At 37.1% G+C, this 27,153-nt stretch overlaps 1 protein-coding gene across 2 annotated transcripts; it reads right to left on the bottom strand.

The window, feature by feature from the left end:
* Positions 1–14,117: 14,117 nt before the first annotated feature.
* rbpms2a (RNA binding protein, mRNA processing factor 2a) lies at positions 14,118–26,224 on the bottom strand. 2 transcript variants are annotated; one of them, XM_062993618.1, is made up of 8 exons: positions 25,729–26,224; positions 22,743–22,820; positions 21,807–21,845; positions 21,532–21,594; positions 20,492–20,642; positions 18,465–18,613; positions 15,204–15,276; positions 14,118–15,126 (listed from the first exon to the last, which is right to left on the bottom strand). In XM_062993618.1, the coding sequence occupies exons 1-7, from the start codon at positions 25,780–25,782 to the stop codon at positions 15,211–15,213; spliced, it is 600 nt and encodes a 199-aa protein (XP_062849688.1). In that variant the 5' UTR covers positions 25,783–26,224; the 3' UTR covers positions 14,118–15,126; positions 15,204–15,210. The 2 variants fall into 2 exon arrangements, with proteins under 2 accessions (XP_062849688.1, XP_062849680.1); XM_062993610.1 differs by having other exon boundaries at positions 18,450–18,613.
* Between the last annotated feature and the right edge of the window lie 929 nt (positions 26,225–27,153).

Here is a 27,153-nt window from a genome sequence, read left to right on the forward strand (position 1 = left end):
GCAGCAATGCTGACAGCACTCCTGCGCCTATCTTTCAAAGACAGCAGTTGGATGTGACGCTGAGCACGTGCACTCAGCTTCTTTGGACGACCAACGCAAGGTCTGTTCTGAGTGGACCCTGCTCTTTTAAAACGCTGGATGATCTTGGCCACTGTGCTGCAGCTCAGTTTCAGGGTGTTGGCAATCTTCTTGTAGCCTTGGCCATCTTCATGTAGCGCAACAATTCGTCTTTTAAGATCCTCAGAAAGTTCTTTGCCATGAGGTGCCATGTTGGAACTTTCAGTGACCAGTATGAGAGAGTGTGAGAGCTGTACTACTAAATTGAACACACCTGCTCCCTATGCACACCTGAGACCTAGTAACACTAACAAATCACATGACATTTTGGAGGGAAAATGACAAGCAGTGCTCAATTTGGACATTTAGGGGTGTAGTCTCTTAGGGGTGTACTCACTTTTGTTGCCGGTGGTTTAGACATTAATGGCTGTATATTGAGTTATTTTGAGGGAAGAATAAATTTACACTGTTATATAAGCTGCACACAGACTACTTTTCATTGTGTCAAAGTGTCATTTTGTCAGTGTTGTCCCATGAAAAGATATACTTAAATATCTGCATAAATGTGAGGGGTGTACTCACTTTTGTGATACACTGTATAGTCATTCTGTAATTTGGGGTGCATTCCATGTCCAATGATAATAATTATAATTATTCTAACTATTTTCTTTAAAAATGTCATATTTTACCTATTAATGGAAAACATGTTGTAATATCACAAAAACATTATGTGCATCCTATGCTTCATTTAGCTTGTTCATTTATGTTCCTAAATGAACAGTTTTTGCTGTGTCCTTTTTTTAAGTTGAGGGTGCCTTGGTTTCAAAATAATGAATAAAATCATTAAGGGCAACAATATCTATTTTATTTATTTATTTAAAAAGTTTAAATACTAAAGAAAAATTATATTTTTTAAATAATTTAAATATATTTATTTATTATTGTCCGCAAAAGTTCTGTCAACTATGTTACTAACAGAACTCCACTCAGCAACTCAAAAATGGTTTGTTCTAAAACTATGTGACCAGCATTACATGATATCATTTCTCTCTGTGGAGGGTATATTGAACAAACTGTGGTAAGTGTCCACTTATTTTTTTAAATATTTTATCTATAATAGAACATTGTCAATGAGTATATTAATTGACCGTCAACTATGTTACATACATTGTTATGGTTACAATTTTTTAAATAATTTTAATTCAAATGTATGTTCAAATTAGACATTATTCTGTTCAAGAAATGACATGTGGTCAGCCAGGCAAGGTCTACCACTGAAGTTATGGGTCAAAATAGGGAAATTGTCAACTATGTTACCTGTCAACTAAGTTACCTAGTAGTCTACATCTACTGTACCTTTTAAATAAAATAAAAAATAATTATGTTTAAGCTTTGCAACTAGTGGATATGTTACACTAAAGGAATATATTAACTTGAACCACTGATTGTTCTATTGAGAGAGAACATTGTTTTTGTACTTTTTTGGTGATGTGAAATGTACCCCAAATTATAGAATGACCCATATACAGTGTATCACAAAAGTGAGTACACCCCTCACATTTCTGCAAATATTTCATTATATCTTTTCATGGGACAACACTATAGACATGAAACTTGGATATAACTTAGAGTAGTCAGTGTACAACTTGTATAGCAGTGTAGATTTACTGTCTTCTGAAAATAACTCAACACACAGCCATTAATGTCTAAATGGCTGGCAACATAAGTGAGTACACCCCACAGTGAACATGTCCAAATTGTGCCCAAAGTGTCAATATTTTGTGTGACCACCATTATTATCCAGCACTGCCTTAACCCTCCTGGGCATGGAATTCACCAGAGCTGCACAGGTTGCTACTGGAATCCTCCTCCACTCCTCCATGATGACATCACGGAGCTGGTGGATGTTAGACACCTTGAACTCCTCCACCTTCCACTTGAGGATGCGCCACAGGTGCTCAATTGGGTTTAGTCCATCACCTTTACCTTCAGCTTCCTCAGCAAGGCAGTTGTCATCTTGGAGGTTGTGTTTGGGGTCGTTATGCTGTTGGAAAACTGCCATGAGGCCCAGTTTTCTAAGGGAGGGGATCATGCTCTGTTTCAGAATGTCACAGTACATGTTGGAATTCATGTTTCCCTCAATGAACCGCAGCTCCCCAGTGCCAGCAACACTCATGCAGCCCAAGACCATGATGCTACCACCACCATGCTTGACTGTAGGCAAGATACAGTTGTCTTGGTACTTCTCACCAGGGCGCCGCCACACATGCTGGACACCATCTGAGCCAAACAAGTTTATCTTGGTCTCGTCAGACCACAGGGCATTCCAGTAATCCATGTTCTTGGACTGCTTGTTTGCAGCAAACTGTTTGCGGGCTTTCTTGTGCGTCAGCTTCCTTCTGGGATGACGACCATGCAGACCGAGTTGATGCAGTGTGCGGCGTATGGTCTGAGCACTGACAGGCTGACCTCCCACGTCTTCAACCTCTGCAGCAATGCTGGCAGCACTCATGTGTCTATTTTTTAAAGCCAACCTCTGGATATGACGCCGAACACGTGGACTCAACTTCTTTGGTCGACCCTGGCGAAGCCTGTTCCGAGTGGAACCTGTCCTGGAAAACCGCTGTATGACCTTGGCCACCATGCTGTAGCTCAGTTTCAGGGTGTTAGCAATCTTCTTATAGCCCAGGCCATCTTTGTGGAGAGCAACAATTCTATTTCTCACATCCTCAGAGAGTTCTTTGCCATGAGGTGCCATGTTGAATATCCAGTGGCCAGTATGAGAGAATTGTACCCAAAACACCAAATTTAACAGCCCTGCTCCCCATTTACACCTGGGACCTTGACACATGACACCAGGGAGGGACAACGACACATTTGGGCACAATTTGGACATGTTCACTGTGGGGTGTACTCACTTATGTTGCCAGCTATTTAGACATTAATGGCTGTGTGTTGAGTTATTTTCAGAGTACAGTAAATCTACACTGCTATACAAGCTGTACACTGACTACTCTAAGTTATATCCAAGTTTCATGTCTATAGTGTTGTCCCATGAAAAGATATAATGAAATATTTGCAGAAATGTGAGGGGTGTACTCACTTTTGTGATACACTGTATATGTGCATATTTCCCTTGTTTATGGCTTTATGAATTTATGGCTACATGAAGAGCTATTTTGAACTTTTTGACAGTTCTTTCCATCTGCTTTCTATTGTCACTCTAGCTCAAGCATACATACAATTTTCACTGATTGCTATTTTCTGTTGTCTTCTTTTCTGTTTATGAATCCTTTCCAAACTCATTGTTTGCCTGTGCAGCTTCCATTTGACTTGAGTTTTGATTAAGAACTATTTAAAGTCTTAAAGCTTTTTATATCTTAGAGCTACTAAATCTTTGTGCTCTCTTCCTTTTCTCCCTCACTAAATGCTGAGACATTCTTTTTCATTTTGTACTGTTTGTACTCCAGTATGCAGAATGCAAAGAGGGAACACATTCTGGACAAAGCAACACACTCACATTTACTCAATCAGAAGGAAATCATCAGTGCAGGTCCATGTTTTATCAGTATAAACGTTACTATATAATGTTACACTATATGGACAAAAGTATTGGGGCACCCCTTCTAATGTATGTGTTTTAGCAACAACAGTTGCTAACAGGTGTAATTAAACAATATTACAAAGGAAATTGCACACTTCCAACTACCAGCAACAGTTAAGGGAAGGCCCTTTCTTGTTCCAGCATGACTGTGTCCCTGTGCAGACATGTAGGAAAGTTCAATGAATCGCGGCTTTCTTTAATATTCAAATGCTTTTGACTGAATTGGCAAAAATTCCCACAGACATACTTCAAAGTCTAGTGAAAAGCCTTTCAGAAGTGTGGCTGTTGTTATAGCTGAAAAGATAAGATAGAGGTCACTCTATTTTAATACAATTAGTTTTTTTAAACGGGATGTCCAACAAGTTTATGGTTCAAATATTTTTGGCCATATAGTGTGTCACAGACTGGCTTAGAATATAAATATCTATAGAAAAAAATTGCTTAGTTCCTCCATTAATCCTTGTTAAATGTCAAATGCTTTTATTATATATGTTAATGTCTGGAAAGAATGGTTGACAGTTGTAAATAATTTTTGCATATACTATTCATATCACCAGTTATTTTACACAGCAAGGTCAGAAAAAGGAGTCTGTTAAATTCTTGTCCATGATTAATGTGTAATGCTAACATAAACAGACTAAAAACTAAAACAAATATGACCAAAAATTAGACTTCAGCACTTAATTTGTCAGGGTAAACGTGGCCTAGATTGTTTATGTATCACAGGCCAGCATGCTTGATAAATTTCTGTTCTTGGGCTGTGTCCCATCCAAACCTTCTGTGTGTGCCAAAATGTTTGGTCAAAGTGAAAGTAAATGTGCAGCTGTATTAAGGATACCTTTTTTCTTTTGGATTTATGTCCCAATTTAGACATGCTTTAATTTCTTGAGCTCTCTGGTGACCTCTGCCAGTTGCATGCCACCCTCCCTGGTCAAAGGGGGGCACTGGGTAGCACACATCTCTTTCGACTCTGGTCAGCAGCAAGTTGTTAGACCAGACAGTAGATGGCACTGTTGCAGCAGCAAGAAGGTAGTTCACCATTTGGCCTTAAACAGGGTAAATAAAACACAGTGTCAAAAGGCAAGGGATAATGTGCTGAACGAGAATAATTTAAACAGGCTTTGCATACAACTGTACAAGTGTATGAAAAAGTCTGATTGCAACTGTATGTGTAAAAGGTTACCTAAGTCTATGAGTTTTCTGTCAGTAGTAGATTTACTTGTAGATTACTAGTAGATTTACTAGTGCTTAGTAGATTTTAGACATTACTGCATGTTACATTTTAAATTTGGGAAAAAGTAAAACATTTTAATACCTGCAGTGTAAAAAAAAGCAATTGTATTTGATCACTATCCACAATTTATTTAGGCCGAATAACAATTTTGCTATTAAGTCTCTAGAGGGCGCTAAAACCTTTCTGATGAGTAGCACCACAATTTCTCAGAGGTCCTGACAACAGTTTTGTAACACAACAGTAGTTTAATATTATGTAGAGTGGTACTAAATGTATTTTTGTTTTTAATACATTATTTCAATTAACATGTCGTGTTACAGCAGTCTTTCAAAGCATATCACGCAGCTAAGCTGTTTTACCTCAGAGGTTCAAAAAACTTTACTATGTAAGCTATTAAGCTATTAGAGTAAAACATTGGGCTTAATACAAACAGAAGTGGAAAAAGATAATTGCATTAAACATTATTTAACATGTGAGTAAAGTATTAAGCACTGCAAACTCACAAGGTTATCGAAACATGCAAAACATGTTTATTTCAGATGAGTAATCTGAAGTAAAATCACAAAACGTCAGCAAGTACAACTACTAATGCTAAACATGTTAAGGAGTGGGAGAGCTGGACAGGGGTGACGTTAATCAAAACCCATGTTGTGGACGTCACACTGGTGTTTACATTAGACAGAGTAAACCTAAGGTTAAATTAAAAGGGCATGAACTGTTCTGTGAAGGCTTTAGCATAAACAGAAATGAGAATCAGTCAATTAACTAGCATCTTACTGACTAGCAGTACACCATATTAAATCTTTACTTTGTATGCAGGCGTGCCTTTGTGCTTTTATAAACAGTCAGAAGCAAATGATTACTTAATATATACATTTGTATGCAAAAAAGAAAGCATCCTTACATATTTTTTTTAAGAAAAAATTTAACATCTGCTCAAATGTTAATGAACAGTCACTTTATATTTAATAACTTTATTTATTTATTAGGATTAGGATGTTTTACACACTTTCGTTTAATTCATGACAGAAACTGTAGTTACTCATTACACAAGATTTATCAGTTCACAAGTTTAATGTCAAACACAGTCATGGACAATTTTGTATCTCCACTTAACCTGACTGCATGTCTTTGAACTGTGGGAGGAAAGCCAGGCAGACATGGGGAGAACATGCAAACTCCACACAGAAAGGACCTGGACCGCCCCACCTGGGGATCAAACCCAGGACCTTCTTGCTGTGAGGCGACAGTGCTACCCACTGGGCCACCATGCCGTTATATTTAATAAATAAAATAAAATCGTTATAAAATCAAATATGTTAGAAATTAGACAGTCCAGATCTGTCTCCTATTGAAAATGTGTTGTACGTCATGAAGAGGAGACGTTTTGTATTAAATAAGAACAGGCAAAACCTCTTAGTTTCCAAATAAAGTGTAATTAATATGCAAGGTAACACAGTGGTGAACATACCTTTTTTACACAATACAATGTTGGTCGGTGAAAACATAAGAAATCTTTTCTCTGTACTTTTGCAAGATAAATAAATATTTAAGAGAATGAACAAATCACAGATTCTTGGTTTTATTGCTTTTTACAAAATATCAGCTCAACAACACATACAGCCTGCTCTCTATTTAAGGTCCTGCTCTGCCACCTCTAATGTAATATTAATGTAATTGTTCTCTTACTAGTAAATTTCACAAAAAGGTTTGTAAACTATATAAGATTACCTGGATTTCATGAGTTTTGATGAAGGGACTGTTTAAGGTTTTTTTTAGCCCTTCAGATGTGGACTTGCTTGTGTGCTTTGAGTCACTGGCTTGCTGCATAACCCAACTGTGCTTCAGGTTTAGGTCACAAACTGATGGACATACATTCTTCTTTAGGATTTTTTGGTAGAGAGCAGAATAATTAGTAATTATACCTGGGTAAGGCTTGTGAAATTAAACCCAGCTGTCAGTTGAATTTGGTTAACTGGTTGATTTAGTAGATAAGAGGCCAGTTTTTTACATAGGGCTAGGTAGGGCTAAACAGCATTTTACTTCAATAAGTAAAATCATAATTAATAATATAATATAAAAATATCATATTTAAAGTAGTTTGATGATCTGAAATATAGAAGTGTGACAAATATGCAAAACTAGAAGACATTTTTACAACACTGTAGACACAAATTCTCTATTCCTAGTGACTTCTTTACAAAGAGGGAGACTTCTGCTCCGGATGATAATCAGCAGCTTTAAAGAGCTTCAACGTGTTGATTTATAAGCACTCCAGTCTCTAAACCCCTTGCACATATAAACAACCTGGATGTTTTACAGTTCAGTGTACATTTTTGTTACAAAATAGAGTGCTATGTTTGGCTAAAAAGCTAATTCACACAATTTTATCCCAGTTGTGATGTATGGGTGAAGGGAGAATCATGTTTTGGTGCTGTTTTCTGCTTCATGTCCTGAACAGTCTACAATCACTATAATAACAGGAGATCATGTAAAAAAAAAAAACAAGAACAAGAAATGTGTGTTTTGTTATTTGACCTAATAAATCAGTCTGCTCCTTTACTCAACCAAGATGTTGTGGCATGACCTGAGAAGTTCTGTCCAGCAAGAAACTAGTCCCCGTACTGTTGCACATCTTAAGACGTGTTTGCAGGAAGAATGGGACAAAATAAAAGCTGAAACACTAAATCACTTGGTATTCTCGGTGCCAAAACGTCTTTTAAGTGTGGTGAAAAGGAATGGCAACATTACAAAGTGCTAAATGCTTTACTGTCCCAACTTTTTTTGGAATGTGTTGTAGGAATGGATGTTTATTAATAAATGAAATGAAGTTGACCAGACAAAACATGAAATATCTCAGGTTCATCCTGTCTGCAATCAAATAAAAGTCAAAGTAAATGTAAGAAACTGTGTTTTTTTTATTATTTGCATTTTCCATGCTGTCCCAACTTTTTCTGATTTGGGTTTGTATTTAAGTTAAACAAAATGTATTTTGTAAGACAATTCATCTGAAAAGTAAATTTAATGGGAGCACATGACTAGTCATGCGATTGTTGTCTTTGTAAATTCCTTTTACTTGTGAGAGTTCAACTTTTTATTTTTTATCTAAGCAGGAAGGTTCTTTGTGTTCATTTACATTACATTTACATTTTCAGCATTTAGCAGATGCTCTTATCCAGAGCGACTTACAGAAGTGCTTCTATAGTGAACATTTTATTGTTGTTTACTTTGTTTAGGTAAACAACAGTCGAAGAACATAAATCTGCTAAAACCTGTTAGAACCAAAGTGCCCAAGGATTGATAGCATCATGATTAAAGCTGAGGGAAGGAATCCCTTTTCCTTAAAACAGCTGGGCTAAAGACGTAAGAGCCCTGGCACAGACAGTGCACAGACCAATATATGTCAGACTAGGCTGAATCTTTCCATCTACATGTATTATAATTTATTTGTCATTTATCTCATAATTCATTTCTGAATTTGATGTTGGTATGCAGTAAGCTTAGGAATTCACATCATATCAGTTATGCTGTTGACATTGTGCAGAAATTCTCTTCTTTACCTCCCTTCTCGAAATAATTTCATGAAGTCAGACAAAAATCTTTAGCTCCCTTACTTTGTATATGTGTGTGTTTATGTATGTTTAATGATACTGAATAATGAATTTTAAAAAAGCAAAGTGGGGCATGTCAGGAACATGGTTCCTCAGTTTTTTCCCACCATCTGAAAACATGCAAAAGTTGAAAGTGAGTAAATGGATAAGTCTGTGTTGCCCTAAAATGAATTAATGTCCTGTCCAGTGTTTGAGATGCTTCAATTAATCAGAAGTAGAGCCTTAATGCTTTTATTACCTTTAGTAGCTACTAATATCTGTTTAAAACCTTCAAACCCTATTTCAGAACCACTGAGCACAAGACCTTAACACACTCCGGATTGGGTGCCAGTCACGAGGAGCATCATGCACTCACTCACATTTAGGGGCCATTATGAGTAGCCCATCAAACTTTTGGCATGTTTTTGGGTGGTTGGAGAAAATTGGATTAATGACTTATAATTCTGCTGACAGTGGAACAACATGCTGTAGTCCTACACTACCTGCTGCCCTATAGCTTTAATAACATGGACAGTGTCTTTGTTTTAGCTTGTTAAGTTACACTTGTTTTAGTAAATTAAATAATTAAAACAGAAGAGGGGCACTGGCACAGGTAATGACTTGCAAAATAGTGAAATTTAATTCAACCCCAAATTAGAAAAGTTGGAACAGTATGGAGTATGGAATTTTTTGTTTACTTCATTTCATTTGTTAATATACATAAATCCCTGCAGTTTAGGCCTGCAACGCATTCCAAAAAAAGTTGAGACATGCAATTATGGGCTAGTAATGAAGTAAAAAACTAAATACTGATATGATTCTGAACAGGTGATTGTAATCATGACTTGGTACAAAAGCAAAGATGGGCAGAGGATCTCCAGGTTGTCAACAAATGTTGAAAATGATTGAAATGTAACTTAAAAAAATCAGAAAGGACTTACATATTCCTCCCTCTACAGTAGATAATATCAAAATGATCTGAATTCATTTTAGCACATAAAGCTCAAGGGCGCACAACTAAACTGAACACCCACTGCATCAGGAACTGTCATTCATCAATAGCTGACATAACCAAGGGATTACTTTGGCAAAGCTTTGTCAAGGACTACAATACAGAGTTACATTCACAAATGCTACTTAAAACTCTGCAAAAAAGAAGCATTATGTTAACCATGTCCAGAAGCATTGTCAACTTCTCTGGGCTCGAAGGCATCTAGGATGGACCATCACACAGAGGAAACTTGTATTGTGGTCAGATGAATCAGCATTCCAGATCTTTTTTGGAAAAAATGGACGCAGTGTGATGAATAGGACCATCCAGACTGTTATCAGCAACAAGTCCAAAGCCATGTATAGGGTTGTGTCAGTGCCCTTGACGAAACTAGTTCACACTTCTGTGATGGCAGCTATAATGCAGAAAAGTACATTGAGATTTTAGAGTAACATATGCTGCCTTCAAGACGTCATCTTTTCCAGGGACATCTAGACAATGCAAAACTACATGCTGCACACATTACAAAGGCATGGCTGCAGAAGAAGAGAATGCAGGTATTGGACTGGCCTGTCTGCAGTCGTGATCTGTCCCCAATAGAGAATTTTTGGAGAATAGGGAATAGAGAACACCAGCATAGAACAACACCTGAAACCCTTTATCGCTTGGTATTCTCTGTGCTAAAATGTCTTTTGTGTTGTAAGAAGGAATGGCAACATTATTAAGTGGCAAATGTTTTATCACCCCAACTATCTCAGGTTCATCCTGTCTGCAGTTAAACAAAATTCAAAGTAAATGTAAGAAACTCTGAGTTTTTTATTTGCATTTTCCATACTGTCCCAACTTTTCTTCTGATTTGGGGTTGTAAATCTCACATAATGAAGTTGATTAGTGATTCTTACAGAGATTAAACACTAGCTAGCTCAGTTCCTGCAATGGTCCAACAGTACAGACAAGAGTTCCTATTGTCAAATCAAGTGTGTAATCAAATGGTTTGTGTATGTGTGTGTTGTGACACACACACTCGCACACACACACTGACAGTCTCCATTCAGACGGTCAGGGTCTGAATGGAGCAGCTGTGTAATTGAGGGGGTAGGAAGTTCCCTCTGCTCACTGTCATGCCAAATTAATTTAAAATCCTAATTGTTCTCATTAATGCCTCAAAGACAAACATGGTTTTGTGTGTTGCATTGATTCAGGCTTTGGCAGCTAATGACACAATTTTGCACTAGGAATGCCATACCCCAACATGACCACATGGCAGAACATTCATGAAACAGTAATGACTAATAATTAAACACCTAACAGGTGATACCTAACAGGAAGTAGTTTTGAATGCCACCATTTGCATTCATTATAAAGTAATATGATCAAATATTAATTTTGTAAATCAGGTTAAAACTACCAAAACAAGCGCTGTTGGTCAATACACTATATGGACAAAAGCATTGGGACACAACATTAGCCACAACAATTGCTAACATTTATAATAAATCATTCAAACGAAAATATATGCTTCCAAATTTGCAGAAACAGTTTAGGGAAAACCATTTCCTGTTCCTGCATGACTGTGTCCCGGTCTGTGCACAAAGTAATATTTATAAGGACATGAGGAAAAGCTTGGTTTAAAGAAATGGGCAAAGGGTTTCATTTTAACTTCCATAATGTCCCTTACCTAGATATTGTTTTTCACCCTTCACACAATTACTTCTGACACGAGGCTCTACTGAGGAGTCCATTATGTCTTTTAGCCAAATCTTCCTGCAGCTTTGCTTTTCTGATCAGTATACGTTCAGGTCTGTGGTCTTCCAGACTTCCATGTTATCCCTTAACTTTGATTTCTTAATAACATTTCAGACAGAAAGAATTATAAGCTGAGATCACTTTGATATCTTTTGTATACTTTACCAGTATTAGCACAAGGTTTGAAGAGTCAGTTATTTATTACACTCTGAAATTGTCATTTAACAGTTGTGCAGGCAGGCCAGTCAAGCACACACACTCTACAATGCATAAAATCATATGAACACCAATCAGGAGCTTGTGATGTTAGGTAATGTTCACATGTAACACCAGAGGAAACAAGAAATGTGACTATGACTAAGGCACTGTGCCAGACCAGGAACCTGTCTAATGTCAGCTTAGGCTGATAGCGGTGGTGTAATGGTGTGTGGAATGTATTCTTGGCATACATTTGGTCCCCTTATATCAAAAGTGCATTGTTAAATGCCACAGCCTGTCTAAATATTGGTGGTAAGAGTGTGCATTTTATCACAGCCACAATGTACTCATAATAGCTACATACAGCATGATGTCACAAAGCAAATGGGTTATATCAAATCTGCCGTACACACTTTACACAGTTAACATTTTAAATACATGTAAATTAACGCAGATTTTATGCAATAGAAAGAAGGTGTTTTTTTTTATTTAATAAGGTGTTTCTCTTAAATGTAGCTCTGGAAAACATTACTGATCTTTTCATGGACAACTTATAAATCCAATTTATAAATCATATAAAGCATTCTGGGATTAGCTAAACTAATCCCATCTATTAAATCTGCAAAAGTTACGTGACGTGATAATGTTTTAACATAATTTAAAATACATGCAATAAAAATACAGCTGCTCTGAAAGCAGAATGTGACCTACAGCTCTTCCCTGCTAAAATATGGACTTCAGTAGACATCTGAAGAAGTCCTGTGGTATCTGGTACCAAGACATTTTCAGCAGCTCCTTCAATTTATGTACATTGTAAGGTGAATCATTCTACAGTGCATCCTGGTGCCATCTCTGCCATATGTAAACATGATTCATATGATCTTGGAGAAAACAGGATTCATCATACCAGCAAAGTATCTTCCAGGTCCATTGTGCCTGCGCCTATTGTAGGTGCATTCAGTGGTGAACAGGAGTTAGCATGAGCTCTTTGGTGTACACTTCATTACAGTGGCGGCTGCTGGTCTTTCAAAGAGGGGAAGCTCATTGTCGGCTTACATCATAAAATTTGTCAATTTATTTATACATAAATTCTGCCCTCCATTCCTTTTCAAGAAAATGGCCTGTGATCCTATCGAAGAAATGGGTTGCAGTTTGTCTTTCGACTTCACTCGCAAAATCCGCGATGGGACTGAAGCTCCCAGTGATTAAGTGACGGTGTAGATCTCAAAATAGCTGTCAATCAAAACAGGATTCAGCCTTTCGACTGATCCTCCATTCATCTTGCAGAAGCTCCGCGTCCAGAGCTCCAGCTCCATTCACCCCCAGAGACGCTCAGCGTCCGGGGGCGGGACAAAATCGTGGCATTTATCCAATGACAGTCAAGCTTCTACGGGCAAATGCATTGACGCCACGGGAATGCATGAGAAGTTAACAAAATCGAGTCAGTCGATTTGTAAGAAGTAGCTGATTCTGAATGAACTCGTCTTCGAGATGAACGTGTTCTAACACATTTGTAGTCAATGAAACATTAACACAACTGTACGTATTTGACCATTTAATTTTTGACATTTTAGGGGAAGCTGAGCTACCCTTGCAGTCTTAGAGAAATCGCCACTGCTTCATCACCAGTATTACAATATTCTGCAATTGAATTCTTTTGGGTGTTACCCAATGTCCTAGCCTCCATGTGTTCTGGCATCAATGAGTCTTGCCTACCCAACAACCTTTCTGTGATTTGTGGATTGTCCCTCCTCAGACCACAGTCAGTGGGTACTTACCACAGCTTCCTTTATGTGTATTCATCACATGTGCAACAAGTAACCTCAATCTGCCTAACATTTAATACATCTATGACTTGCACAATTGTTACAAAACTAGCAGTGTCATGCACATTTGGTGGGTGGTCCTAATGTTTTGGCACATCAGTGTAAATTTTTATTATTTATATGCTATTTGGCCAACATCCTTTTGGTGGCTATAACAGCCAGCAACTCTTCTCAAAAAGTGTCTGTCAGTAGAGTATTTGTGAGGTCTGGCTTAGAATCGAGGTTAAAATTTATCCCAAGGATGTTCAATAGGGCTCTGTGCAGACCACTGGAGGGGCTTCATTAATGCTGAAACATGAAAGGGCCTTTACAAACCTGTTGCCACAACAATAACAACACATGATTTAGCAATGAGTGGTGCTATTACCTGGCTGGGTGTCCAAACAGGCACAAAGGGAATGCCTAAGGGAGGAAGTGTAATAGGGTTTTATTACATTTTATCACAATTGCAACCTCTGCTGTCTGGTTAACTTGACTGCACTAGTGATGAATGGTTTTTGAAGAGCTTATCGGTGCTCGCCGTACACAATGCAGTTCTCTGTGAGACTCCACCACTGGCAGTGAAAAGTGATAGTCTCAGCTCTCTCTTGTCAATGCAGATGTTGAGTAAGCATCAAGAAGATTGGGGGAAAACCCACACATTACTTTATTAATGTTATTCTTGCAATTTTTTTTTACAAAAGTGGGAATTCTGTGCACATTATAAAAGGATATTATAGGACATTGTAAGCGATATCGCTTTAGGTGTCCAAGCTTTAAGTAAAAACTTAATTGGTTTGCAAAAATAATAATACAGTTTTGATTCTACATAGATTCATAATAAATAAAACTGTGTTCAAATGCATTGTAAAGAAATCTCCAGCAAGATGTCTCAGATCAATCTATTTATTATCCAGTTAACATTCTCAAAGAAAAAAAAAAAATCATGTTTTCCTTTATTTTTTTCAAACAGCAATCTCATCTTAGCAGTTCACTTAATAAACTTAATATATCCACAGTTTGGGTAGATCATTAATCAACACCAAGCAACACAAAACAATTGCACTTTTCTACTTCAAACAGGACAGAGACAAAACAACACCAAAACACCACAAGGGTAGACTTAACATCTTATACAGATATAATTATTTAATTTCACAAACTGCATAAATATCCATTATGACACAAATGTACAAAAATACTTGTACTTTTTTTGTTCAAATATACTTTAAACAAACACAGATACCAGTATTTAGGCAGACCAGGGTCATTGTATATATAACAGATTGAAAAGAGAAGCATCTCGGAACGATTTGCTCACTCTAGACAATTTTACAGTCAAGGTATAACAAAATATGAAAGAAAAAAACCCAGTGCATGTGGAATTTATCCAAAACACACAGAAACAAATTATACTTGTAGAGGCCTACATGTTGATACTATCATCACACAGGTAAAAAGCAAGTCAAACACTTCACTGAAGCAAGAGAAAGAGCTGACAAACTCTTCTCACAATGCCATCACAAGGGAAAAAGAGAAAATGAAACAGACACACAACTTTTCATTCTAAAGTCATGCCATTAACTACATTTTATCATGCATAATGCTTATCCACTCCCCTGAAACACACACCACAAACAGAGAGCAGCTAGAATATTTCAACTTGCACACGATGAAAATGTAAATACTGTACCATTAGCCCACGCCGCCTTAGCTGTAATCAACATCTTGTTTTGTCCTGTGCTTGAATCCTTTAGAGAAACTACTTCTCCATAACAGTAAAGTCCTTCATACATCATTTATATTTTAAATAAAGCAGACTGAATGAAATGTCGAGACAAGTACATCTTGTTCCATGTGGAAAAGGAGGGGACTTGGAACTCTCAGGTACGGCTAGGCATCTGCAGAGAAAGATCTCATTTTGACATTGATTTAATAAACACCCTAATGAAATCTCACTAAATCTAGTAATACTCACTAAATATTTAACAGAACTGGCGGGATTTCCATCCAGGCTGTGAAGTGTCAGAGGGTGTGGGGTACCAGCGCATCTATGGGGTAAAATAAAACACAATTACAGTTGTAAAATAAAGTTGTTAAATACAGCTGAATGCTGTAACTGTAAACAGCCAACCAAATCAGTACTTAGTAACACCCCTCAAGGCTAATATCAAAGGTTATCCTAAAGGCCAAAAGGTTAATTAAAATCCTAACAAATTAATTAAGTTTCTGGATTTACAACTTTAGCTGTTTCCAAATTTCAGCAAACACCACATTGAAGTAATTTAAGCAATCTGGTCAGAGAAACTCAAGTTTATTATATTTTGTAAATATATAAATTCTAAGACACTCGGAGGACACATAAGTAAATTGGGTGGCTTGGTGGCTAAGTGGGTAGCACTGTCGCCTGACAGAAAGAAGGTCCTGGGTTTGATCCCCAGGTGGGGCGGTCTGGGTCCTTTCTGTGCGGAGTTTGCATGTTTTTACTCCGGGTGCTTCGGATTCCTCCCACAGTCCAAAGACATGCAAGTGAGGTGAATTGGAGACACTGAATTATCCATGACTGTGTTCGATATAAACTTGTGAACTGATGAATCTTGTGTAACTACTTGAGTAACTACTGTTCCTGTCATGAATGTAACCAAAGTGTAAAACATGACGTTAAAATCCAAATCCTAATAAAAAAAACACATAAGTAAATTAAGCTAGCCTATTGTTGTAAGGTCCAAATCACCAGCAATGGTGTTGGCCGGTTGGCAATCTACATGCAGACATGGTTGGCTATGTCGGGGGTGGTCAAGGCCTCGTAGTGGATTTAGCGTCCTGTCTGGGGTTTGTTACTGCATTGCGGCCTGTGATTCTGGGGAAGTCAGACCTACCGTGACCCTGAACAGGATAAAGTGGTAATAAGACATGACAATGGAAAGAAAAATAAAATACATTATTCTAATACTAAAAATCACACTTTGTTTAACTACCAAGTTTGGTAGTTAGCTATTGCTAAAAGCTGAGTCTGGTTGCTTACTACTTAGAGCAGGGGAAGCTCATCGATTAAAGTTCTAGACTATTGACTGGAGAATCACCAGTTTAAATCACCACCACTTAACCCCTATTTGCTTGATTTATAGTAATCAGACTATAATTCACTGTGAATAAAAGCATCTGCTGTTCTGATGTTATTTTCATGTGTGTGTGTGTTTAGTCTGGGTACACCAGTTATCTTCCACCTAGGTGTGAGTGAGTAAATTAGTGATGCCCTGTGATAAATTGGTGCTCCATTCAGGATGTATAGCTTGAGCCGTCTCTCCATGTTGTTATAGTGCATTGGTATTATAGCAGTAGTACTTTTCCAGCAGACTGTTTCCTAACTACAGTATTTCTAAATTATGGTCATTTTCTCTGACATTTGATCTGCCATGACTATTCTTTTTTAAAGCTATTTTAGGGCTGGATCAAATATTTAAAGTGTAAACAAGATTTTTGGGGCCCACCGCTCATCCAACATGATTATATTTATTCCAGCAGCCCCAACATCGTGCACATATATAGTTCAAAAATATGAGCACACAGTATAATTCAAAGTAAAACCTCAAATGAGTTTTTTCCATTGCCTGTTATTTGTCAATGATTTTACTTTGAGTTTTTTGCTTAAATTTTCTTTGTATATTTTAATTTATATGTATATTGATTTATTTGTATTTATATAATCTTAAACAATTACCTTTTCCTCCCTCACTGTACTTTAATGATACAAACTGAATATGAAATTAGAATAAATATCTTAAAGACATATTAAAATTATAGCACTCAGGTTAGCAGTTTATTACACTAGCCAAGTCTAGCCTAGTCTATTAACGGCCAACCAGGCATCAACACAGATTGGTCAAGTCTGGCACCATGTCCACTGTATTCCTTTAACCCAATCAGTGGAACTGAACCTGACGTACCCATACCAGGATAAAGCGGTGGATGAAAATAAGATTAAATTAAAAAGAAAAGTCAGTAAAAGGTTTACCTAGTCTGGTAAATTATATGATTTGTCTTTTCAAAAGAGCAGTTTAACTAATCTGATTTTGAAATAATGTGTTACACAGAACATCAATCTAAGCTGTAGATTCATGTAGTTCTTGTTTATACTGAAGCTGTTTTGGCAGCTACTGGTTGTCCAACATATAAAACACGTTATGATGTTTTCTATTATTGGACAACTATGTAAACTTTCATATACTTCACAATACATAAATGCTGAATAATTTATGAACTGTGAAATGCCCTTTTGAAACAAAATTACTTATTGCACTAAAAGTTTGGACCTTGATCAGTTTTACTGTGTTTCTTAAGGCATAGTTCACAGCATGTTAAACTCACAAATGTGCATGTGACTCTGGCAAAATGCCTGCTCCTCAAAGGACATAGCACCAATCTCTGCACCCAAAGTCTAGTGAAGCATCAAATTTGTGCCTTTCATTTACGTTGGGCTGTCGTCATGACAACATAAGGCACAGTTTAGCTTCTCAATCAATAGGCTTGCTCTGTCAAGACAGAGTCCACTAAAGCAGTCACATTCAATTAAGCATGGAAGTGAGCAGCATTAAATATTAAAAGCTCCTGTCAGAAAATCCACAATACCACCACCAGAAGTTAGACATCATTCAACCTCTGGTAGTTCTGCTGAATCTTATTTTGCATTTACATGGTGTGTATTAGACCTGCAGATGTTTGGTTGCATCCTCCCCATAACTCTGGTGGGTATTTATGTAAAGCATTTTACTAGCTTGTAAAAAAAACACACACAGGCCTTCTGGATAAAGTTTAACCAGCCTTCGCTGGCTACAAAATAACTCAATAACCAATATATAATCCAAGCAGAGACTCAATTAAAAACAGATTTTCTGCTGTACTCCCTCTGCTATACTCCCTCAACACCAGCAAATGAAAGAATGTTTTAAGAGATATAAGAAAAGCAGGGTATTACTCAGCAATGACTCGAGATGATTTGCTTTGTAAGCAGTACCGAAATTACTGACACCGTTAGAACAAACTCAGGTTTATGTTACCTGTCTGTATGAGCATGTATCCCAAGTTCAAGCGCTTATAAAAATAGGTTTTTAAATGAACCACTAAAGAATTTATTCTGTACATAATTTTGAAACACAAGCAGTTTGAGCTGTTGTACAATCTCAGGCATTGTGTACAGTGTTAAATTTTAGGAACAGGAACACACCAGAGGGTCCCTCACCTGGGCGTGCAGGGCAGCGGCAGCAGCGGCGGCTGCAGGGTAAGTGAAGGCTGTATGGGGGAGGCCAGGGGTCAGCTCAGTGGTGTACAGTGGGTATGGTGTCCACGCCTCTGGAGATGCTGGAATCAGCGCGGCGCCAGTCAAGTCATCTGCAAAAAAGTGTTATTTTTATTAAATAACTATATAAATAAATCTGATTCTAAGCACAGTCTAAAGTAAAAGAATGCCTTATTTTGTATTTTGTAGGAAGAAGGACGTTGTATCGCTGTGTGCACATAAAATAAGGTAAATATCATAAAAGATTTTTGTCATAGATACAGTTCACAATAGCCTAATTTTGTGAGAAAAAGAAAACCATGCTTGTGGCAACCCTAAATAGAGCATCGTGAGGAAAAATTACCCCCTCACAAAGTGTTTGTGTATGTGTATTGTTACACAGCATTGAAGTTTTGGTTGTAATGCTCTTCCACATACACAAGTTTTTGATGTTCAGTGAACCACTTTTTAGATAAGGCATTATAATAAGACACAAGATACATTGTGGCCAGTGCTCGTTCATTACTGGTGCCTTCCTTGAATTAGTCAACAAAAATTAATCTTGCTATTCTCCCCTGACCTCATATATCAAAATAGATAACCAGCAAAACTGCTTATTTCTGGACATTTTTGTACCATTCAGTGTAACTCTAAAAACTGTACTGTTAAAAAGCCAGGAGATTATATGTTGCTGACATAAGGAAGCCTATATAGCTCAGACAACAATGCCATGCTCGGATTCACGATTACATTTTTGTTAGTTGTAAACATTAACTAAGCTCTTTACTGTGGCCTTTATACGTTTATGAGTTGTGGTGCTGCCACATTACATTTACATTTTCAGCATTTAGCAGATGCTGTTATCCAAAGTGACTTACAGTACTGTGACAGTATATTGTGTAAGCAATTGAGGGCTATGGGCCTTGCTCAAGGGCTCATTAGTGGCAACCTGGCAGTGGTGGAGCTTGAACCAGAGACCTATCGATGACTAGTCCAGTACCTTAACCACTAGGCTACAACTGCCTTAGTTGCCACATGACAAAATAATTGGACGTGTATTTAATAGTAAGTAATAGGTTTAAATAATAAGTATTTTAAAAGCATTCCTTTATTTTAGTAGGTTATTGACCAACGCTGACATTTTCAAAGGCTGATTGGGATTCATAAATCAAAACGAACTGCTAAAAAAATGTACATAACTTTTAAAATGTGGTCTGATCTAACTTTCAAGCCACATTAAGCACATATTTTTGAATTAAAAAAATTTATCAAACCATTTAAGTTAATGGTTATGAATTTAAATTGCAGGCTAAAAAAGAAAAATGTACATATATAAGGTAAAGTATATAAGGTAAATTAATGAGAATAGACAGGATGTAAATACAGTTAGAAAAAACACTTGGCAACTTGACAGTTGAGATACAGCCAGTAGGAGCTCAGTGATTAGGACAGTAGACTACTTATCAGAGGAATTTTCATTAGCAGCTCGGTGGAGCCAGGATTCTACTGATTACTGTTGAATCTTTAAGTATTTCCCTTGATCCCCAACTGCTCACCCCTAGGGTAACTCACTTTGGGGGGGAAAAACTGCTGGGGCATGATTCAGTGTGGTAAGAAATCTAGAAATGGTCCAAAAGTAGGCAGCTATGTAAAATGTCATTGCTACTAAAGGAGGATTTAGCAAAATTAGAATGATTTTTTCAGCAATTAAAAAAAAAAAAATCAGGTAATTTAAACTTTAATTTAAACTTTACTTGCAACTGTACTTTAGTAACACAACCCCTAAACAAATCTTGACACATATTGAATACAGATTTAAAGCTTATTATTAGAACTAATATGATTTTCAAACATGTTTTCTTTAAAAAACAAAAATAGCACCTTGTTATTCATCTGGTGCATTTACAGAATCTTACAGTATTCTAAATGATTAATACATAATATGATTTTTCACTGTATTAACATGTTTTAAGAGAAAACAGCACACTTACATGGATCGCGTGCAATAAAGTGAGCCCCGAGAGCTGGGTGCAGGCTCGAGGGGTTTGGCGTGGCCATCAGCTTACTCTTTGCCATCTTAGTGTTCGCCTTAGCAAACTCAAGACGCAGCGTCTGGGGGTTCTCAGGGTCGAAGCGAATGCCCTTAAGAAAGACAGAACAGTATACAAGACTAAGATTAGGAGTCATATTTTTTAGAAATGTGATGTAATGTTCTCTTCTCATAAACATTACACGGCATGGAATGCTGAAGAGCTGATCATAGAACTACAGGGGATTTTGTTACAGTTATTGACAGGTAGATAACATAAGTTTAACTGTCCATTAACAGCATGTTTCTGATGATATGTGATATGCTAGAGTCCAATGCAAAGTCCAACATATAACAGAATTCCAAAAGGCCAGCATGTGAATGTCTGAACTGTAGATGCATCACTCCCGAAAACTGGTCATTTATTTGCATGTCAAACATGGACCAAAAAGAACAGTGACTGCAAGCTGCAAGTCAAAGGTTAACTAACAAACACATTACTAACAGACACATTACAGCCCTGATACTCAGTCTTGTCCGCAAAGGCCCGGCATAGCTGCAGGTTGTTTTATTTACAGTCACACTGGCTCTTTTCCTTCTATTTATCAGTTTATCAGTGATGATCTTGACATGCTTCAGCATCCTATCACAAACCATCATTTTGGATTTGTCAATATTTGGTATGTTTCCTGACACTTGTGTTCATGTTATACTCTTTGAGAATAAAATGTACAAAGTTAAGCAGATACATAAGTAAGCTGTTGGATTTTGACAGGACTGAGGGGTTTTAAAAACTGAGCCAACAGCCTAGTGACGTCATGGAACTTTCCACTTTCGGGGGCATTAGCGAGTCAAACTTTTTAGACACAAGAGGGCCAAGTTGGATTTAAACTTATACACACTCGAGCTGTTAACACACAGGGTGGAGAGCAGATCAATAATTCTAAGCATGTGTTGCAGCAGATAAGAGAATGAACATTTACAGTGTGATGCGTTACTTACATTTAATGCACTCTTTGCTGCTTCAGCCCCGGACCTGTTATCAAAGGTAACGAAGCCAACAGGCTAAGGGAAAAAACAAGGCAGATGAAATTTCAGAATACAGTATTTAGTATTGGATGCTAAATGACAGTTTCCTTAATTAAAGTGTCTAATTTTTGCATTATTAAATAATAAAATGTTAAGACTTTTTAATACTTACAGAAATATTAAATAGTACATTTAACTATTAAGATACTATGTGTAACAACAGAAAAATGTTAAGTGATTCATTTTACCTGCTTTGAGGTTAATTTTATAAGTGAGCCTTCATATCCCTGTACCAAAACAACAACATTTATTTGATTATAATTGTAAGTAAACAATCGTCACCACACAAGCACTTCTACTGAATGAAAGGGCGGCACGGTGGCTAAGTGGGTAGCACTGTCGCCTCACAGCAAGAAGGTCCTGGGTTCGATCCCCAGGTGGGGCGGTCCGGTTCCTTTCTGTGTGGAGTTTGCATGTTCTCCTCCTGTCTGTGTGGGTTTCCTCCGGGTGCTCCGGTTTCCTCCCACAGTCCAAAAACATGCAAGTGAGGTAAATTGGAGATAATAAATTGTCCATGACTGTGTTTGATATAAACTTGTGAACTGATGAACCTTGTGTGAAGAGTAACTACCGTTTCCTGTCATGAATGTAACCAAAGTGTAAAACATGATGTTAAAATCCTAATAAACAAACAAACAAACTGAATGAAAAAAAAAAAAAGTTATATAGTTAGCTCCACAATTAATGGCACCTTTGTGTTCCCATTATTGGCACCACTACATTTTATACATCGTCATCTCCGTTTTACTATTATAGCACTGATCCTTCTACTGTATTGCTTGATAAGATTGGAGAATCCAGAGCAAGATATCAGAGAGCACTCCATATTACAGAAAATTTCTCCGTCCTCTCTTATGGACTTTCTTCTTCAGCTTAACCCACAAATTCAGTGGGTTTAGGGTTAGATTTTGTGACATCATTGTCCTGCTGGACGAGTTTTAACTTTTTTTTTTTTTTTTTTTTTTTCCTCCAAATCTATCCAATTTTAGAGTTTATTTAAAGTCAAAGTAGACAGAAAAAGACATGAAACAATATTTGTTTCAGTCTACTGTAAAAACAGTCCAACTATTAGACAAAAGAAGGAAGAAAAATGTTACTCTGCGGCATTTGATTGGTTTAAATACCTTAAATGGCCTGAACAGCAGGTACAGCTCCCGGGGCTTAATGTCTACTGGCAAGCCACTGACAAAGAGTGTTCGTACCTAGAAATTGAAAATGCTTTAGTAATTACAGGACAAAACAATAGTACCTTGTAAAACATTGGATACATGATGACAATAATGTGACTAAATCTACTGGGCTAGAAAGAGTGCTATGAAAATGGGTTTTGACTGTGAACTCGTGTTTCGAGGAACAGCAACAGCAGCGGACAAAGTATATTTATTGATGTACTGTGTATTAATCAAATATCAGACTACCTTTATTGCTGCCCGCTCGCAACTTTTCCGTTCCTATTGTTATAGAAAAGGAAATTCTCTCCATTGTCAGCAGCTTTTGTTCAGAACTTAAGACTGACTGTACACAGAAATCATAAGAAACTGTGTTAGTTAAGTGAAGACATTAAGTGTATGCATGGCTACGAAGTGTAAGTGAGCAAACTAAGCGTGGAAAAAGTGTTTGTGGATGCACAAATCTCTCTGTGGAAATGAATAGGAATTCTGCAATGATACAGTGGAAGGCAGAAAGTCTCATATCTCTACGCAAGTGAATCAGATGAAATAAATGTTTATTTATTGGTGGTAAGAAGCCAGAACACCCATACAGAAGACAGGATGTTCTGGAGAAACGCTATCCATATGGTCGCCAGGAGTCGGCATTAACTTGACGAACTTGATAAAAAAGAAAAAGAAAATAATAATAAATAATAAATAAATAATAAAATATAATATAATAATAAAAACATAGACTGTAACCAATTCTTTACCCAAATTTAGACGTAAAAAGAAATACACCATAAAAACACTTGCTTTTCTATCATATCTCAGAAAACAGCCTTTAATGCTCACTACTCCAATCCATATTTACATAAAGAAGGGTAAGTGAACAAACATTTTCTAAAAAAACAAAATGATTAAAACTACAAGATTACAAAAACAATCGGCCAAACAGGTGCATCTTTATTTTAAATTCAGCCACCTCAGCTTAAGCTTCATATTTCTATATGCCTCACTTCCACCAATACAGGTCCACTGGAAATAAGTCATCATTTCCTTTATTTCAAAAAGAATAGCCATGTCACGGGGGCCTGGACCAAGCCAAGAATAAAAACAATGAATGATCCCAGCAAGACCAGGCTCAAGTTTACTACAACTATAGGGCTTATCCCTGACTAGCAACATTTTGTTTTCAACACATGTTGTATTGAACTTGAGAGAAAAAAATCTAAGATAAATAAAAGATTTACAAAAGCACAACAACCAGGGTGAATATCATAGTATATAATTACAAGTCCAGCTGTTGGTGACTTAGTTAATTACTTAAAAAAAAAAAAATACAAAGGAACTAATCAATAGGCCAGTAGGCTAGAAACACTTCCCAGATCTGGTTGAGAACATGTAGCTCATTGCCTGATTTTAGTTCAGGCTTACTTAAACACAACAGGGTATTTGACTATTAAATCACACCCACTGACCCAGTACCTCAATCTCCATAAAAAATAATAAACTCCACAAACCACCACAGGAAAAAATTAAATAATGATTATACTAAATAATATCAACCCACTGAAATAAATACAAACGAGAAAGATTTTCTTATAGATTTAAATTATATATAGGATGTGAACCCAGGGTAATTTTGAAGCTTCACTTTTGGTGATGCTCAGAGCGGAAGATCTAGTACTGTTTTCATATGAATTTCCATTATAATTTATATGACTATATTGTTGCTGTAAAATCAGACTATATAAGACAGGAAAACACTAAGGGTATTATACACAATTCGTGACAGATTTAATATCCAATAGCCAATCCACCTTCTACATGTATGTGAGAGGTGGGAGAAGACGGGAGTACATTAAGGACACACAGAGACAAAAAACATGCAAAACTCTTCAAAGAGTGTGACCAGAGACAAGAATGGAATCCAGATCCAAAAGTGCAGGGCAAACTTTGAAAATTGTATTCATAACAAAGCATAATACATGTTTTAAAGATTTGTTAAATAGGACTAATTTAAAGACAAAACTATACTAAGTAAATATCTTACAGGTCTGCTGATTGCTTTGATCACTATGTTTGAGTAAATGGTCAGCAGTCCTGAAGCGAAACAAGTGGCTTAAGGTCTCTTGCAAAAATAATTGGAAAACTAAACAAAGCAGACATGCAGCAGGAAATCCCTCCAGTGCAGGGGCAAAAGGTGACAGCTGGACTGTACAAAATTTTACTTTGGCTTTTCACCAACACTGAGACACACATTTACTACATTTACTACTTAAAGGCCTCACAGGCTTAAATACATATTACAGCTGACTAAGTTCTAGTGCATCACACAGCACCTTTAAATCTTAACCAAAAATGTACTGCAGCTCTAAACAAACAAGATTCACAAACTAGGCTACATAGATTAAATGCCTTAAAATACATTCCCAGAACGACTTTAAAGTGAAAAAAGTCATAAGAAAATAGAATTTTTCCTCTTAAAGGAGCTAGGCCGAGTTCCACATACAGTATTAGGTGTGTTAGCATACCTTACACTGCCCTTCCAAAGATTAATCATCAACCAGCTGCACAATGAACAACTCCTGCGCATTCCTCGGTACGAAAAAGAGCAAATAAAATCATAAAAACCATAAAATAATGAATGTTTGGTTTTCTGAATAACAAAAAAACTCCAACGCGTCCTAACATGAAAAGTCCAAACACCTGTACTAGTTCAGAGCAAACAATTCCCACGCCGTGAAAATCAACTGTAAAAACTCTTCATGCTCTAAAAACTCTCGACTCTAAATATGTCTTAAAATTTCACTTAACAGTAAGAAATAAAGTAATGCCATATTTAAAAACAAGAGTCTAAAAAAAGAAAAAGAGGGAGAAGTTGGCAGAGTTTATCATGCGCCGTCCCGCAGAAACAAACGTTAAGTTGACTGAGTAAAAGTAGCGTTTCCCTTACCTCCTCCTCTAATGATACATTGTTGTTCTGCTCAGAATCTGATTTGAGACTCATTGCGTTACTTTAATGCTTCTTTTTGCAAAGGAAAAAAATCTATCTTTTTTTTTTTTTTAAATAATTCTCCCTGTCGGTGGATTGGTTCCCTGACGTGCGGTAAAGTTGGCAGAAGAAAATCTTGGTGCCGGTTGGTGAGACTTCAGGAAAAGACGTGCCCTTGTGAAGCGGTGCTTTAAGCCAAAGTATCCAAGATGGTACCAGTAAATTAAAAAAGCAACAAAAAAACTAAAGGTGATGTAGTGGAGAAGTGCACTGTGAAGGTGAAAGAAGGGAAAAGAAGTGATTTGTTGTTGGTTTGCCCCCGCCTTGCTCACATGAAGCTTGTTTGAGTTTGGAGTGAATGAGGAAAGAGATGGAGTAAAAGCCTGGTTAAGTGGAGAAAGGTGAAGTTCTTGGTGCTCTCAGTCCGGTATAGTTCCTCTGCTCCTCCATTCACTCATCAATCCCATTAAAGGTGCAGGAAGAACAAGCTGCACATAGAGTTCAGCTGCAGTGAGGTCCGACCCACTTCACCACCAGCGCCTCACAGGAGGGAGGGACGAGGACCTGTGGAGCACTGCCCAAAACTTTCAACTAGGGGCTTTCACAAGTCACACGCATTCAGAACTACTGACACTGCTTTTCCATATCAAGATAACATTCAGCTGAACCACTACACACAGTCCAGTTCTATCTACTGCATTAAAGAAGAAATCGTATATTAACTGATTTGACTGTTGCATTTATTTATTTAGAATTATATATTCCAAGGGGCGCTTGAAGGGCAGGTAGTTGAATACGTGTCTATTGTGTATCACGGTGTGTCCTCATGACCTGCTCCTGACTACACACACACACACACACACACACACACCTGACAGTTTCTGCGTTGGGATTAACAGCAACACAATTACAGCTTTTGTCATTTTTACTTCATCTACTAATGTACTTGGCTTAAAAATAAAAACATTATGATCTGTAAAATAGGTTTCTAATGAAAGTCAACCCACAAATATTTCTACATTTTTGTTTTGTTAAAAAATCAAAAGTAAAAAATAAAGTCAGGTTAACCATGAATGTATGAATAACACATCTTAAGGAACTTTACGTTTTTAGAAGTAACGTAATATAAACTAGAATATGAGTAAATACAAAAAATTCTGTTTTACGCTATAACAAATTACAAATATTTATGCAATCACGACAATTTCATTTGAATTAAAACCAGCTATTCTGTTATTCTGTTGCTTGTAACAACAAAAACAATAAGAAATACACAGTTTGCATATAAATTGTTGCATTGGTAACAAATAATTATTCTTAATTTGGGGCGGCACGGTGGCTCGCCTCACGGCAAGAAGGTCCTGGGTTTGATCCCCAGGTGGGGCG

Source organism: Trichomycterus rosablanca, chromosome 1 (assembly GCF_030014385.1).
Source record: "Trichomycterus rosablanca isolate fTriRos1 chromosome 1, fTriRos1.hap1, whole genome shotgun sequence".
Classification (NCBI taxonomy): Eukaryota; Metazoa; Chordata; class Actinopteri; order Siluriformes; family Trichomycteridae; genus Trichomycterus; species Trichomycterus rosablanca.